Source organism: Alexandromys fortis, unplaced genomic scaffold, assembly GCF_014885135.2.
Source record: "Alexandromys fortis isolate MF-2015 unplaced genomic scaffold, M_Fortis_MF-2015_v1.1 scaffold_10, whole genome shotgun sequence".
NCBI lineage: Eukaryota > Metazoa > Chordata > Mammalia > Rodentia > Cricetidae > Alexandromys > Alexandromys fortis.
The window spans coordinates 2533238-2551501 of record NW_026067895.1 but is presented as its reverse complement, the minus strand read 5'-3'; the positions used below and the strand labels follow the sequence as shown (position 1 = coordinate 2551501).

Here is an 18264-nt window from a genome sequence, read left to right as displayed (position 1 = left end):
CCCTCCCTCCCTCCCTCCCTCCCTCCCTCCCTCCCCTTTCTTTCTCCCTCTCTCCCCTCTCTGTCTCCCTCCCTCTCTTCCTCCCTCCCTTCCCTCCGCTCCCCTTCCCTTCCCTCTCCTCCCCTCCCCTCCCCTTCCCTTCCCTTCCCTTCATTTCTTTCCTGTTCTTTTTTTTCCTTTTCTAGAAGCTAGATTATCTTTGTGAGCCAGTTTGAGGTTACTTACAGGAGCACGGTGACTCAAAAGTAGCTATATTATATAAAAAAATCCTAATTTGGTATGGGTGAAACCCTCATGAAAGCGTCATCAGTGGATTCCTACCCTTAGTTGTGCTTCTCTCTACATATTCTAGGATTTTATTTCAAGACTTTGTGCAGGTGGGGGTCACAAGGGAGTAGTAGCTGAAGTACCAGGGGACGGTCTGGTGGCCTTCCACCTCTTGTGCTAGGCTGCATTAGCTGCCTTGCCATCGTTATCCTAGCTGTCAGAGTATTGTTTGCTGATTTGTTGCCGTGTCTCTAAGCTAAGGTACCCTGTAGGTTATTATAGTACTCTGCTCCTTGGTGCGTGGTAGTAATGTTTATAAAACGATGTTCTTTCTGGAGCAGAACATTGTACCTTCTTGGAGAACTGGTCCCTTTGACATTTATAATGCCACTGAAACTGGTAGAGCTACTGGATATGTTGTCATTGTATATCTCTCACTAACCCTTTGCTTTTAATCTGTTTGGGTCTGTATAATTGAAGTTACTTTCTTGTTTTTTTTTTTTTTTTAATTCATTTTGACATTTTTTTTCTTGTTCAACTTTCCAACAAGTTACGTCTAATGTTACTGTTGATGTAGTTGGATTAATGGGTTTATACCTATATTGTGTAATATGTATTTGATGTTTGTCTCTGTTTTCTATTGCAGAGCTCCTATATTAATGAAATTTTATATGACAGAATTAATTTTTGTTACTCATGATGAGTCCCTTTGGTAGTTTGAATTTATACTATTGAGGTCACAGGGAAGGATCACTAGATAGGTCCCAGGATGGACCAATCACCAGAAAGACCAAGTGGTTAGATTATTAGAAAATTGGAACCTCCAGCCCCCACTCATCAGTCTCTAGGAAAGGTTATAGTCTTGGAATTCTAACTGTAAGAACTCTTAGGGCAACTTGATGAGCTTCTTCATTAGTAAAGAGGTGAATTTGATATACTTATGGCATATCCAGAGAGGATGTAGTAGCTGGGCACTATGACCAGCTGAGCAAACTCAATTCTGCATTTCCAGGTTTGATGTCAAAGTGCTCTTCAGATCCCCAACTCTTCTTCAGCTTTGTTGACTGCAACACACTTTTCTCTTTGGGGCTGATTCCACTGACTCTTAGCAGCTTTCCTCAACAGGTATTCCTTGAGCTTGACATTTCCAACATTTTGGGGTCTTCAAGGCAGTGCAGACTTTACCTTCACAGCTTCACACAGTGACCTCTCTGGGCCTCCGTACAGGGACATACCTGACACATGCATCTTTCCTTAGTCATAGAGGGAGATTCTACAACCTCTTTCTTGCATTCTTGACTCTAAAGCCAGAACCACATGGCTGAAGCTGCTAAGTTCTGCTTGCTAGATGCTAGGCCATCATAATCTACATTGCTCTCAGTTTCGCTGTTGTCCCTGTTCCTACTATGATGACCCTAGGCTGTAGGCCCATGGTGCTTAGGATGGCCCATTAAGCCCCACTTAAATGTCCAGTTGTTTTTCTAGCTCAAAGTCCCATTGTGTTCCATATTTCTGCAAACTAAAGCATGGTCAGGCCTATCACACCATACTCCAGTCCCAGGTGTCAACTTCTGTTTTAGTCAACTTCTGTTGCTATCTATGAATAGACACCATGGCCACAGCAACTCTTATAAAGGAAAAATTTAATTGGGGCTGCTTTTCCAGTTTCAGAGGTTTAGTCAGTCCATTGTCATGGCAGGAACCATGACAGCACGCAGGCAGACATGGTGCTGGAAAGGGAGCTGAGAGTTCTACATTTGGATCGCCAGGCAGCAGGAACAGCAGCGCCACTCCTTAGTGACCAAGCATTCAAATATATGAACCTGTGGGGTCCATTCTTATTCAAACCACCTGGACCTGTAAGTGTAGACATGATGAGCATTTTTATGTGATTAGACTCTTTAATTTGTGGAATCATCTCTATCTCTAGATATAAAATATTGGCCTGGGATTGAATCCTAGGATACCCATTTGATGTTCACTTAAGAACTGCTTAACTGTTGCATAGAAAACACAACGATACATTTAGTTGTAGAGGGTTATATGTTGAATGCAAGAAAAACTTTTTGAACTTTTTGGTATTATCATATTCTAACTATTTTCAATTTGTTGGACCTGTTTCTTTTAAAAAAAGTTTTTTGCATTCTCTGGTTTTCATTGAACATTTCATATAAGTTTTGTTTTTTCTTTCATATTAATTATACTTTAAATGTTGTCTTAGAGTTTGTGGTATTCACTTAAATCTAATCTAAGTCCATTCAGATGACGTTCCACTGCTTCATGGGTAACAGCAATACCAGTACCTTCTAGAAATGTTGTGTTTTCATTTTCACTTGAGGAGTGAGCTAGTGCATTGTTGCTGTTAATGTTCAGAACAAACAAGTTTCCATTAGCTTATTTAAAAATAATGAAAATAAAAGATTGGATTTTACCCTCATTACTTCTTTAATTTTCCTTTTCTCTTAAATCCATTTTTAGCACTCTCTTTAAATGAGTCTACTGGCAGCATTTCTTTTTTTTTTTTTTTTTTTTTTTTTTTTNCACAGGGTTTCTCTGTGGCTTTGGAGCCTGTCCTGGCACTAGCTCTGTAGACCAGGCTGGTCTCGAACTCACAGAGATCCGCCTGCCTCTGCCTCCCGAGTGCTGGGATTAAAGGCGTGCGCAACCATCGCCCGGCACTGGCAGCATTTCTTGTTAATTTTTATTCATATGAGAGTTTACAGTTTTTTTTTTCAGAGCCAGACCCCATTTGAAAAATTATGGAGATGCAATATATATGTTTACCATATATAGATACACTATATATAAACACACTATATATGTTTACCATATATAGATACACTATATATAAACACACTATATATGTTAGGCAGGGTGGCTTGAAGACACAGAAATTCCCTTGGCTCTGCCTCCCAAATCCTGGGATCAAAGGTTTGTGCCACCATGCTAGTTTCAATATTTATGTCCTTAACTATGTTACATGTGTATACCTCAATGTCACTGAATTCACAGTGTATTAGAGCATTCAAAGCTATCTACTTGTAGAGCAAGTCAAACACTATCTATTAAGCAGTAATAACTCATACTCTTACTATCTTCAGACCCTGGTAGTGATTGTATTTGCCCTGTATTTTACTAGCTTCTTTCAATGTGTCCTTACAGTTTATCTGTTTTGTAGCATGAATTTAAATCATTTTTTAAAAATGAATAATCCTCCTCCTCCCCCCTCTCTCTCTCTGTGTGTGTGTGTGTGTGTGTGTGTGAGAGAGAGAGAGAGAGAGAGAGACAGAGACAGAGAGAGACAGACAGAGACAGAGAGAAGTTTTTTTTCCTCCATCTGTTGATGAGTAAATGAGTTACTCTGTCCTTTGGAATAATGCTACTGTGAATGTGACTATTTTTCTTCTCATCCCTGCTTTCAAATACCTTGGTTACGAACCTAGAAGTAGAATTAATGAATCATATTCCCACTTGTCTTTGTGTTTTGATTATCTGCTTAGAATTTATTTTCCTGTGCTTTTGCTTTTTAGCTTAATGTGTGCCTTTAACACAGCATATTATTGGATACTGTTTATCCATTGACTAGATCCATTCTGCCAGTTTATGTCTGTTACAGAGTGCTGGAACCCAGGGAGTTGTGCATGTTGAGCAAGTGCTTTAGAACTAAGCTCTATCCCAGCCTTTACTATTTTGAGTTTGGGTCTCACTATGTATCTCACACTGGTCTTGTTCTTGCTGTGTATTAGTACCTCAGCCTCTGGCCTCCAAAGTCCTAGATTTATAGATGTTTGCTTCCTGCTAACCTGTTTGTGTTTAATTAAAGTGATAGGGAGTAAGTCTGTGTTTTCATTTTACTATTATGTTATACATATGTCATAACTTTGTTTGAGTACATGTTGTGTATGTACAGTGCATGTGCCTCTGTGTGTGTGTGAGCTCACAGGACAGAGGAGGGTATCAGGCATCCTTCTTTTACTTTCTGACATTTTTTTTTTCTTGAGTTTCATTGAGTCTGGAGTGTTTTTCATCTAGGCTGGTGGTGAGCAAGAGATTCTCCCGTTAGACCTTCTTAGACTGTACAGAAGAATTAACATGGGCTAGTAAAAATAATTTCTATTTTCAGTTATGACAATTATTTTTCTATGATGTCATTTTAAGATGAGGCATATTTAACTTAAAAATGAAATACAGTTGAATATATTGTTTTCTTTTTTTTTTTAAAGGAGCTGTGGTCCTCAAGAGCCTTGAAATTAAAGAAAATGCATTGGTAGGTCTTGCTTATGATATTTTATACTAATGTATTTAATTAATACATTAATTCCTAATTTAACATGCCACCTTAAATTACTTTACCTATGAGAAATTTTGATGGTTATTTTCATACAATACGAACTTTGCAAAATAGATCTAAATTCTTAACGATAGAAACTGCCAGTGTAGTTTTTATTTACTTAAAATATTTGTATTTTATTTATTTCTATAGGGTATTACTTTGTAGTATTTAACTTGTCTTCTAGTTTATTTAGCATCATTTTAGTATGTTAAATTCCATGGCATGAATTATATTCACAGTCTTTTACAACTCTTACAGCATCTATTTCCACAACGATTTCACATTGCTAAGAGAAACTCTAGCCACATCCGACAATAACTTTTTTCCTCCCTTTCCACTGGCCTTGGGAGTTTTCTTCATTGTACCCTGACACTGTACTCACTAAATAATTTTCTAAACCTTGTTTTCCATCCCCATAAATTTGCTTCATCCAAATGGTACCATGTCATATTTGCACATTGCTCTTATTTTGTTTCACTTGGTGTAATGTTTTCTTGGGTCATCTGTGTCATAGCATGTACCATGGTGTCATTTCTTTTCATGATTGAATAGTCTCTCTATATACCACATTTGGTTCTCCATTCAGTCTTTCTTCCCTGCAGCTTTTGATGAACACTTAGGTTGTTTCCACCTTTGGGCTCTTTCAAATATGTATCTAAGAATGATTTTCTGGTTTTTCTAATTCATTTAGGCTTTTTCAGAATGAGCCAGGTTTTTTTTTTTATTTGTTTTTTTGTTTTGTTTTTCCTACAGTTGTAAAATCACTCTATATCCCTTTCAACAAGCTCTAATTTTGTGACATTTCCCAAATCTTGTAAAAATTACTACTCTCTGTTTTACATATTAGCTGCCACCTATGAAGCAGTAAATGTCTTTCTTGATTAGCAGTTCTCAAGTAACTATTATTTCCTGAATAGCTAGTGATATTGAACATTTTCTTATTAGTTGTTACTGTTTTCATATGTTTATTCAATGTGCTGGGATTAAAGACATGAGCCAGATTGCCTTTATTTTTCAAAATAAAAGTATAAAATTTATTAAAAAACACCCACAAAATTCTGTATAACCAACAGTGATACCACTTGCAAACACTTAACCAAATTCATGACAAAGATTTAAAAATGTATTTTCAGTTGCAGTATTGATTTAGCCTTATTCAGAACAGATTTTTTAAAAAAGAAATTTTATGCTCAAAGCAAGTAAGAAATATAAAGTATAATAGATAATTTTGACAGCTATTGTTATATTTATTTTCCAATTCTAGTACATTTGAACAAAGCATGACATTTCAGTGCATTTTGCTAACTAATATGAAATCATTTACAATAACTGTGTACCAAACTTTAGCTTCATTGATCTTTCATGTAACAAGTAATGAATACTCACAAATATTCAAGTACTAATAGTGAGTGTTCTGTTGTATGCAAAGAACTCAATATTGATCATGTATTAAAAATAAATATGCAAATCATCATGATTATAATTATCTCTTTGCCTTTTATGTGGTGAAGTGTTTTCCCTGTTTCCTATATCTGTGAGTGTTTTAGTTAGGGTTACTATTGCTATGTTGAAACACCAAAGCAACTTTGGGGAGGAAGGGGTTTATTTGACTTACACTTCCATGTCTCTGTTCATCATTGTAGGAGGTCAGAAAAGGAACTCAATCAGAGCAGGAACCTGGAGGCAGGAGCTGATGCAGATGCCATGGAGGAGTGCTGCTTACTGGATTGCTCCCATGGCTTGCTCTACCTACTTATTTTATTATTATTATCATCATTATTATCATTATCATTATTATTGTTATTCGAGTCAGTTTCTCTATAGCTTTGGAGCCTTTCTGGAGCTCTCTCTGTAGACCAGGCTGGCCTCAAGATCCATCTGTCTCTGCCTCCTGATTGCTGGGACTAAAGGCGTGTGCCACTATCGTCTGGCCAGCCTACTTTTTTATAGGACTCAGGACCACCAACTAAGGAATGGCCCCAACCACAATGGGCTGTAGTCCTCCTACATTAATCACTAATTTAAAAATTGCTCTGCAGGTTTTCCTATAGCCCCATCTATGGAGGCATTTATTCTGCTTGGGTCACCGTCTCTCAAGTGACTCTAGCTTGTATCAAACTGATAAAAAGTTAACCAGCATAACTAACCTCTGTCATTGATCTAAAAACACATCCCTTTTAAGCCACAACCTTTCTTTTCTTGTTCATCCCTAAGATTTCACATTAATAATGACATCACAACATAAATTTTCAAACTTAAAAGTCATGTGGATTTATACAGTAAATCCCTAAATGAGTGAGAATGAGTCAAATAGAAATTCACATTGATCTCTGTCTCTAGTGGAATCACACTATTTTCTCCTCAGAGAACATTTTTTATGATTTCCTAGTAACGCAACTATATCATCCACTCACACATCACAATCCAAAGGTTGTCCATAGTTTTTACTATAAAATCATTTGTGGAAAAATATTTCTCCTAAAGGGCTTACCACAATTTTAACTCTATAAAGGCTTAAAAATGACTCTACAGTACAATAAAAAATTTTACTCTTTCTTAACACTCTGTGCTTGTAAAGTTGAATAGTAGCTGTTTTATCATCGTACAAATAGGCATTGAAGGCATTTGCCAGCGTCATCAAGAGTGTGGTCTCATTTGAATATTCTGTATTATTTGGCCAGTTCCCCCTTTTTTGTGATGCAGAATATATTCATCACTGCTCAAAATATACTACCTCCATGTAGAGAAGCTGATAAAATAACAATATAGGGAGGCTACTAGGAACTCCAGGTGCAGCTCAGTATTCTTAACTCTCTAGGCAAAGATAGATTTGCATCAAATATTTTTATGTGGCTACAAAGTAGAAGGGGGAAAAAGTGACAAATCTAATAATCTAGAGAAGGTACAATCTATTAGTGATAGCAATGATTTTGTATATTTTTCATGGAGGGCTAAGAACTAAAATTGTTCAACTAGCACCCATTTCTGTAAGAAACAAACTTTCTTTTCTTTTAGATTTTTAATTTATTTTTATTAAATATACAGTATTCTGCCAGAAGAGGAGACCATATCCCATTATAGATGGTTATGAACCACCATGTGGTTGCTGGGAATTGAACTCAGGACCTCTGGAAGAGTAGCCAGTGCTCTTAACCTCTGAGCCATCTCTCCAGCCCTAAGTAGTAGATATTACTTTGATTGCAAGGAGTTGACTCCAGAAGTCCTATTTAAAAAACAATTGGAGAAAAGATTATTTTGCGCTTCTGTTTTAATAGTGAAGGGATATTCTATTTTTTATTTGTTTGTTTGTTTGTTTTCCTCTTTCACTGAACAGGATGGTTTACACCTAAAATCACAGCACTGGGGACTGAAGCCTGTTCAGGTTACATAGAGTTTTCCAGTCCAGCTAGAGCTATATTGTGAACTTGTCTTAAAAACAAAACACAACAAAACAAAAAAACAAAAAACCAGAAGTTTGAGCTTGTTGGCTCATGCCTTCAGTCACAGCACTCAGGAGGCAGAAACCCGAGGATCTTTACATTTTATTTTATTTTATTTTTTTTATTTTCGAGACAGGGTTTCTCCGTAGCTTTTTTGGTTCCAGTCCTGGAACTAGCTCTTGTAGACCAGGCTGGCCTCGAACTCACAGAGATCCGCCTGCCTCTGCCTCCCCAGTGCTGGGATTAAAGGCGTGCGCCACGATCTTTACATTTTAAAAGTTAGCTGGGCGGTTGTGACACACTCCTTTAATTCCAGCACTAGCGAGGCAGAGGCAGGTAGATCTCTGTGAGTTCGAGGTCAGCCTGGTTTACAAGAGCTAGTTCTAGGACAGGATCCAAAGCTACAGAGAAACCGTGTCTCAAAAAAGCAAAATTAAATAAATAAATGAATAAATAAAAATAAAAATTAGGTTTTGTTGGTGTGATTGAAATTTTTGAGATTTTTATTTATTCTGTATACTGATCCCTGGTAAGCTACTTGATTTTTGGCTTATCTGTTGATAGTGTTCTTTGATGTATAAATATTTTTAATTTGATAAGGACCAGTTCATCCAGTTTTCCATTACCTGTGCTTTTGTTTTCATATCCATGACATCTGTCATGAAGATTATTTCTTTTGTTTTTCTCTAAATCAGTGGTTCTCAACTTTGCTGGTACGGTGACCCTTTAATGCAACTTCTCATGTTGTGACCCCCAACCATAAAATTAATTTTGTGGCTATTTCATAACTTTAACTTTATGAATCATAATGTGAATCTGTGATATTTCCAGTGACTTTAGGTGGCATCTGTGAAAAGGTGTTCAGTCCCAAAAGTGGTTGCAGCCCAACACAGGTTGAGAATCCCTGCTCTAAACTATAAAGGTTTAGATTTTCTGTTTAGTTTTGATTCATGTTGAGTTTTACATATTGCTGTATAGTACAAAGACCCAGCTTCTTGTTCTTACTATTGGCAAAGAAAAACAGTTTCGAAATTATTTTTTGTAAATTTGAAATTATTATTTTGTAAAATGCCAATTTTGTGAACTAAAGTCTTAATTTTTATAAAAGCTCTTCTGTTCAGTATTAGTTTATGCTTAACTATTTACTTTAAAAAGAAAGTCTTTCTGTAATTAAATAATGAAATTTAAGTGAATACTGAAGATAATCAACATGCAAAGTAATTAAAATACCTATAAATGATTTTAGGAACAATATAATTATATTGTTGAATTTTATATGCATTAATTTTTTTTTTACGAATTTGCTTTATAGAGTGAATTGGATGTACCATTCAAAGTTAAGGTTGGTCATATAGGTAAGCCATATTTATCACTGGGGTGTTCTCCTTGTTGGGCAAGCAACTTACATAATTAAACTGTTGTTGCTGTAATGTGAACCTCCTAATGTTTATGAGCATTAATTTAAAATATAAGATTTGTGTGTTTTTGTTTCTGTACAATTTAATTGCATAACTTAAAAATATTGTGGGTTAATGTACTACTTGAACAGTAGTTGCTCATTTTAGTAGGTCTTAAAGTTGAGGTGAGAGTCCAAGTAACATCTGACAGGCCTGAAGGAACTATGGGAACTGTGTTAGTTTCTGTCTAGTTATGTTTGCCATCGTGTGATAAGTATGAGATGCATGACATAAAGGGCTTGGGTCGCCCGTACACTGTATCTAGCGACCAAAATGGAACCTTGATTAGAATAGAATAGAATAGAATAGAATAGAATAGAATAGAATAGAATAGAAATTGTTCCAGGTTTTTTATTCTAGAAAATAAAGTGCTTTTTGTTAATTTGTCTTTTTAAATACATGTTTGTAATTCATTAAAGTATGAGTTTAAAGTATGAACTTAAAGTAGTTCATTTGTTGGTAGAATAGAAACAAACTAAATGTAAGAATGTAACATGTTTAATAAAATTGTCTCTAGAATTCTTAGTTTATTCTGTTGTGCATTAATTTAAATGTCAGAAAGGTTGATATCATAGTGTCTTAAATTGAATCATTTCTTCCTTTCTGTTTGTCTGTCTCTTCCTATAATACAATTTATTTTGTGTTACTGAAGCTGTGAAAATATCTGAGAGCTTATATAAAAATATTGTGATGATGGTCTTCACAATTTTGTATATTGTTCTTAGAGTTTTTATTAGGCCATATGCCACAAGAAATTTTTATTTGACATTTTTAGAATCTAAATTCTGTCTTGTCCCTCTAAAGACAGTTTAGCATAATAAGAAGGGGAAAATACCACCCGGTATTTTCCTTCTGACATTTTAATTATTGCATATTTCTCATAGTTTGGATTGGTAATTTTTTAAAAGACTTGTAATCATGGTATAAGGTTTTTTCATAATCTAAGTTGATTTGACTTCATTTACTTCTTATGTGACGAATACAAAGTTGGATGGAATAATCCTATTATTATATTGTAAAAGAAACTTACAATACATTTCTTGTATGTTACTTTTAGACATTGGCCAGAAATCACTTAAGTTTTACACAGATTATGGTTGAATTTCAGTGTTTGTCGATATGCCCTCAATTCAAGAAAAATATAAAAATATACCAAGAGGGTCGAGAGTCTCACTAGTTTCTTTTCTCATTGCTATGACAAAGTGCCTGATACAAGCAACAAGGAAGGGAGGAGGGAGGGAGGGAAGGACAAAGAAAGAAAGGAAGGGAAGGTGGAAGAGTGTAGGTGAAGGTTTCCATCCTGCCTGGTTCTGCAATAAACACACAGAAATTATATTATTTGCCATACTGTTTGGCCAATAGCTTAAGTGTATTTCTAGCTAGTTCTTACATCTTAAGTGAACACATTTCTATTATGTTGTCTAAGGTTTCTGTCCTGCCCAGTTCCCACAGTTGTTAAGTTCCAAAGAAATCACACAGAGGTCTACATTAATTATAAACTGATTGGTCCATTAGCTCAGGCTTCTTACTAACTCTTATAATTTATATTAGCTCATTATTCTTATCTGTGTTAGCCACATGGCTCAGTACCTTTTTCAGTTAGGATGTTTCATCTTCCTTTGGTGGATGGACAGGACTGCGGAGGAATGGGCTTCCTTCTTCCCAGAATTCTCCTGTTCTCATTGACCAGCCTCTACTTCCTGTCTGGTTGTCCCGCCTATACTTCTTGCCTAGCTACTGGCCAATCAGTGTTTATTTAAAACATAATTGACAGAATATAGACAATTGTCCCGCATCACTATTACTTTATATTTTACCATGAGGCTTATGGCCTACTGGCAAAGTTCCAGCTGGCAACTCGTGTCTTTCTCCTCTGGTGGCTATATGGCTTCTCGCTTTCTCACTGACTCTCTGCTCTTTCCTCCTCTATCTGCTTGGAACTCCTGACATTGGCCGACACAGCTTTATTCATTAACCAATAAAAGCAAAACATAGACGTTTCCACACCATTTCCTCTTCCTGTTTAAATAAAAGGAAGGTTTTAAGTTTAACATAGTAAAATTACATATAACAAAACATGTATCAAGCAAGAATTACAGTTACCATATTTATATCTATCTTTATCATAACTAGGGAAAACTATATCTATTCTTCAACTCCATCAAAAACTCCAGAAGATACAATATTACCTAAATAAACAGGAAGTGCAGTTTGGCAACTTCCAAAAGTCTAGAATTGACAGACATCTCCTTACCTGGACAGTCACCCAAAGTTCTTCTGTACCATTGGGGCATCCATCTTCAGCCTACTGACACATAGTATCTGGCAGACTTTTCCATGAAGCAGGAAAGTTCAAAGACAGTTCCACCTATATTGACAGTTTCTTCTGATTCTGCAGAATATCTGGCAGATTCTTTTATGAAGCAAGAACCCCGAAGGATCAGAAGGGTTTATTTGGTTTGGCTGAGGGTGCAGTTCATCAGGGAAGGGATGGCAGCAGGAAAATGAGGTGGTTTGCTACATTTTGTCTAGTCACAAAGGAGAGAGGAATGCTGGTGCTAGCTCTGTCTCTTCATTATTCATTGTGGGATTGTATTGCTCACCTTCCAAATAGGTCTTCCATCTTCTGTTAAACCTCTCAAGAAATGTCCTCATGGGCACTCCTAGCAGTTTCATAGTGGTTCTCAATTCTGTTACATTGGCAATGTAACACATCACAGTTTTGATACTAGCACCATCGTATAAAACTATATAAAAACAAGTATCTTATATTTGTACACACATATAAGAAGAGTAGATAGACCTATTTTCTTTAAAGTTTACCTTCTTTGTTTTTCTTTTTTTAAAAAATGGCAATAAGTTAATTTTCAAGACAAACAGAATCAGCTGAGATGTTATTTGTGTACTTTTCACATAGTTCCTGTCATTCTTTAATATTATATTTGCAAGGTTCTTTTATTGTGTTTTTACCACTTAGTATATTTCTTAATGTATTTGCTGAATGAAAAAGTACCCATTTTAAAATGAGTTATATAGAAGTGCAGTCAATTTTATAGAAATGTTTGGTTACCTGACACAGGTCGCTTGTTTTACTGATCTTCAAAGATTTCCTCTAAAGCTTTATAAGAAAGTACATCGGTAGACATATGTTTAATGAACAACATTCTTTTTCTTATTATTTTAATATAGGTAGTCTTACACTTAAAATTCCATGGAAAAATCTTTATACTCAACCAGTTGAAGCTGTTTTGGAAGAAATCTATTTACTTATAGTGCCTTCTTCTAGTAAGTCATTTAAAATTTATATTTTAAATAGAAAAATTTACATATATATTTTTATTCCACATACTTTTGTTGAAGTTAATTTAGGATTTTAATTTGGGATTTGTAGGTTCAAATTGAATTGCTTTTTTAAGTCTCAGTAAATTTTGTTTGAATTATTGATTATTTTTAAGGATGATTTTTGGTATAAGTATATTTAAATTTATGATAACTGAAATTTTTTTCACATTTTATGCAGGAATAAAATATGATCCTATCAAAGAAGAAAAGCAACTCATGGAAGCAAAGCAGCAGGAACTAAAAAGAATAGAAGAAGCAAAGCAGAAAGTAGTTGATCAAGGTACTGTCAGTAAACAGTGGTAATAAAGGGTAGAAATATTGTAATAGAATGTGGATTTTCAATGGATGTACTGAGATTATGGTTTTTTGGTTTTTTTTTTTTTTGTGTGGGGAGGGTTGATTTTTTTAAGACAGGGTTTCTCTGTGTAGTAGCTCTGGCTGGCCTGGAACTCATAGAGATCTTCCTGCCTCTGCTTCATGAGTGCTGGGATTAAAGGCGTGCGCCACCACTGCCTGGCTCTGAGATTATGTTACAAGCAGGAAACCATTTTATTACCTGGAAAGTTACATGGTTTGTATTTTTTTTTAATGTGTGTAGAAATTTTACGTGCAGAAATTTAAGGCAAATAATGGTTTCTTGTGAGATAAAGTCAGTTTTTAATATTAGCGAATTTATCAAGTACATCTTACCTTTCTAGCCTTTGTCTTTGTATTCCCCTTATATTGTTTACTCTTAAATACTAATCCTTTAATGTTTTAATATTTGCTTTAATCTGTACCCCCCTTTGGCCTCAGTTCAACGTAGGTCACGTGGCTCATTATTAAGGTACTTGATCGTCAGTGGAAGAGTTATCCCAGAGAAACCTAGTTCCTTTCCAGATGTCCTCTTGTGACTCTAACTAGGGACTCTCTGTATCTTTATTCTCACTTCTTCTCTATGTAGGTCTTTCATTTTAGCTTGTAAGTGTATGATATCCAATTCTTTAAAGTTTTCTCTTATTAAATCTTTTTATTCCACTTTGAATAAGTGAATTCAATAATTCACTTATTGACTAAGTGAATAATTGAATAGCTAAATATCTTAAAATCTTATGAATGATTACTTGGATTCCTACCATACACTGATTGTGTGTGTGTGTGTGTGTGTGTGTGTGTGTGTGTATATATGTGTGTGAGAAAAGACTAGATTTTTTTTTTATTTTTTAGTGAGAAAAAAACATCTTGCTGTGTGGCCCAATCTGGCCTATAATGTACCTTGTAGCCCAGGTTGGCCTTGAATTCATGGTCTTCTTGCCTTTGCCTCCTTAGTGTTGGGACTATATGTGTCTGCCTTCCCGTCTGACTTTGAGCTTTTGGTTTTTGTTTAAAATGAAAAATAAACTATTAATACATGTTTTGCCTTGTGGCAAACATTAGAAACTTAACACAATCTGTGGGAATATCACATGTAATTAATTCTACTTTCTTTGACACATTGCCTTCATAGTCTATATAGTCATTTATCCCTTTCTTTTAATCCTCCCTTTCCTAAGTCTGCCAGGCCTTTTCTTTTAAAAATTATTTCTAAATAAGATAGTACATATACATAGATTTAAAAGTAAAATAGTAGTATAGGACTTGTACTTTATAAAAGCAATGTTTATACTAATTCCTTTATGCATTCCCTAGAGAAATACCATATTGCTGAATAAGATGTTCATAATTGCATTAAGTTAAATTTATGTTATATCCACCCGCATAGTATAGTGTGTAAGAGTGTGTTTGTGTGTGTGTGTGAGAGAGAGAGACAGAGACAGATAGGGACTCACTATATATTGGCTAGTCTGTAACTCATATAGATTTGCTTGATTTGCCTCTTGAGTGCTGGGATTAAAGGTATGTGCCGCCTTTCCTGGCAAATAAATTTATTACTTACTTAGTGAGTGAATACAGATGTGACTTTATTATGAAGCCATTTATTTATCTCTGTTTTTGTGTAGGCTCATCCTGTTCCCCATATGCTGGTATCAGATTTTGGAGCCTGTTAGGTCTGTTTTATCTGTAATAAACTCTTACACGTTCAGTAGGCTGAACAACAAAAGATAGTTTCTTAGCTATTGGGCTGGGAAAGGGTGGAGTCCTACACATAATGATTGCTTGTTGTACAGATTTTAAACCAATTCCTTAAAAAGTTTTTAAATTTTATGTGTAGCTCAAGTAATCAAAACCCAGAGACAGATACTAGGGTTCAAGCTGAAAGATCAGAAAAGCAAAGCAGCCAAGCCACTAGAGAGTTCTCACCTCTACGAAATTTTCATACTGACAGAGCGAGTTCCTGTCTTATCCCGCCTTATATTACTCTCTAGTGCTGGGATTAAAGGTGTGCGCCACCACTGCCTGGCCTGTATGACTGACTAGTGTGGCTGCGTTGCACTCTGATCTTCAGCCAAGCTTTATTTATTAATATACAAATAAAACATCACTATATTTCCCATTTTTGTTTAAAATAAAAAAGATTACAACTAATATAGGAAAAACTATATATAATAAGTACAATAACTATATACAATATATATAGGCAGTAAGTATATTAACAATGTCTATTCCATTTGCATTTGACAAATCCAGAGAAAATACTCCATTATCTATATTATTTTGGTAAGTATATTTTCTATCATAACTTGCATTACCATCCCAAACTATCTTTTGATATCTCTGAACCTTACACACTTTTTCTTATATTAGTTATAATCTTGTTTTTTTTTTTTTTGTATTAGACAAAAAAGGGGAAATGTGATATTTTGTTTGGGATCTAACAATTAAAGTTTGCCTGAAGATGAGAGTGTAAAGCTAGCCACTGTAGTCAGCCATACAGGGTAGGCAGTGGTGGCACACACCTTTAATCCTGGCTGCCACACCAGTTAGCCATAGAGGCCAGGCGGTGGTGATACACACCTTTAATATCACCACTAGAAAGGAATATAAGGCGAGTTGAGATAGGAACTTACTCTTCAGTCTGAAGCTTTTGTAGAGGTAAGAGCTCTCTAGTGGTTGGTTGCTTTGCTTCTCTGATCTTTCTGCTTGAATCCTAATATCTGTCTCTGGGTTTTTATTATCTGAGCTACATTTATGTGTAGGGGTATTATGTTTGTACACCATTTGCTTGCATGGTGCCTGCATATGTCAGAAGAGGGTATTGGATCCTCTGCACCTGCAGTTACTGATAGTTGTGAGCTCTCATGTGGGTTTGGGCATTGAATCTGGGGCTTATGGAAAAGCACAGTGATCTTAACGAGCTCTTAACATCCCCCTCTTTCATTAAGTATGCTCCTTGATTACTGTTTCTGTTCTGTGTGATTTCAGGTCCCTGAATCTTTTAGAATCTTGGTTTTAAACTCTTCTGATTCAATGACAGCAACATCCTGGGTTGTTTAGGATTTAAGTTTCTTCAGCTTGGCTGAAGCCATCTGCTTTTTGTTGTCTTTCCCCAAGTCTTTTTACCTTCTTCTGGCCTTGGGAATTTACCTAGTTTTTGTTTGTTTCATTTTTCTCTTTTTTATGTCCTTTATTTTTGCTGTAATGAGGTCTTACTGAAAAAGGGAAATGCATGCAAAATAAACTATGTTTAATGAGAACTTTTTATTTTTACTTAGGTCCAAAATACAAATGTATGAAATTCACTGATGACACCTTATTACCAGGATGAAGTTTAAGAACTTCAACAAGATAGATTGAAATCTTGTATTGGAGTGCTGCCTACTTCCCATCCTTCATAATGAGCTCTGAATCCTATTGCATTCTTTCTCTTATTGGCTACTTGGCTGTTTACTAAGTGTGTCAGAATCTCCCCACTCTGCATTTTACTTCTTCTATTGTTTTGAAAGTTCCTAACATTAGGGTAGCAGTTAAATATTTTAGGATATGAATGAAATTCTCTGCAATAACAGCATAGAATGAGAAGAGAAACAATTCTAGGGTTGAGTTTAATGGAAACCTGTCACCTAGTGATTGAATAGAGAAAGAAGACACACAAAAGACTATTTAAAAAGGAATGGCAGATAATAGGATGAAAATTGAAGTCATGGGAAAGAGATTATATGACTATATTAAGAAGCAAATAATATACTATACCCTGATGGAGTATCAGTTATGGTGAGGATTATGATTTTATTTTTGACATCTGTGTCATTGGTTACCCTAAAAGTAGTTGGAATCAAGTGATGATGGCAGAGGAGTTATCTTTCTATAGCTTTATGTCCAAATTTAAAGGCAAGATCTGCCAGAAATAGAGAGCTGTGGGAGTGTTTTTAAGCTTTGATAGAATGGGTGGAAATAATATACAGTTTATGCACAAAATTTTAGATAAATAAGTCTATAAAACAAAGACATTAAACATCATTTCTACACCTCCCATACCCTCTTTCAGCATTTCTAATGTTTCTTCTACTAAGTCTCAAATTCATGAGCACTTCTTTTTTTGATTTTTGAGACAGGGTTTCTCTATGTAACTGTCCTGGAACTCACTCTGTAGACCAGGCTGGCCTTGAACTCAGAGATCCACTTGACTCTGCCTTATGAGTATTGGGATTAAAGGCACCTGCCACCACCACCTGGTCTCATTATCATTATTATTACTATTATTAATAGTGCGTACACACACACACACAACTTCAACCTGCTAAATCTACTTAGTGTTACTCTGATGTACATGTGTTCAGGACTATCCTCTTGAGTTTGGATAACTGAAGTGAGAACTCACAACAGTCTAGTTATTAAAACATTTAAATGCTATATTCTGTAGGTCTTTGAAGTTTTTGAAGATTGCCTGTCTATGTGGACTACATCTTTGTGCATCTAGAAAACCCAACTAACATAGCTAAAAGTATGACAAATATCGGTGACTATTAACCTGTAATTCTTAATAACATATATAGCTTAAAGACTAAAGATTTATATTATAAAAATAAACAATCTGTAAACAGATGTACAGTATAAGGACAGTGACCTCAAAATTGTGACAATATCAAAAATATCTTAATCATAGGTAGAAATGTATAGTGCAATATGACAAAAATATTCTTAATTTGCATTAGTAGACAAAATATCCTAAGCAGAAGTAGAAACATACATATAATAATAATTTTACATTTGTATCAATATATAAAATATTTTAAACAGAAGGAACATATATATTTAATATGACAAATAAAATTTGAATTTTTATCAATATGCAAATTATTTTGAACATGAAGAGGAAAATAATTTTACATTTGTATCAATATGCAAGAATTTATACCAATGCAAATTATCTAAAATTGATAGCTGTTAATTTATTTTATAAGTAGATACAATAGTTTTCCTTATTGTCTTATCCTATTCTATCCTCTTTTTTTCTATTACATTGAAATCCTGGGTCTAATTTTTATTGCTATGTCCATAACCATAT

At 35.1% G+C, this 18264-nt stretch overlaps 1 protein-coding gene across 2 annotated transcripts in view; it reads left to right on the top strand.

The window, feature by feature from the left end:
* The window catches only part of Vps13a (vacuolar protein sorting 13 homolog A), a 192357-nt gene that overhangs the window by 4464 nt on the left and 169629 nt on the right, over positions 1-18264 (top strand). For both annotated transcript variants that reach the window (XM_050157169.1, XM_050157178.1), the window contains exons 2-5: positions 4491-4534; positions 9353-9395; positions 12687-12782; positions 13018-13119. In XM_050157169.1, the coding sequence (XP_050013126.1) occupies positions 4491-4534; positions 9353-9395; positions 12687-12782; positions 13018-13119 (285 nt within the window). The remainder of the gene's footprint in view (positions 1-4490; positions 4535-9352; positions 9396-12686; positions 12783-13017; positions 13120-18264) is intronic.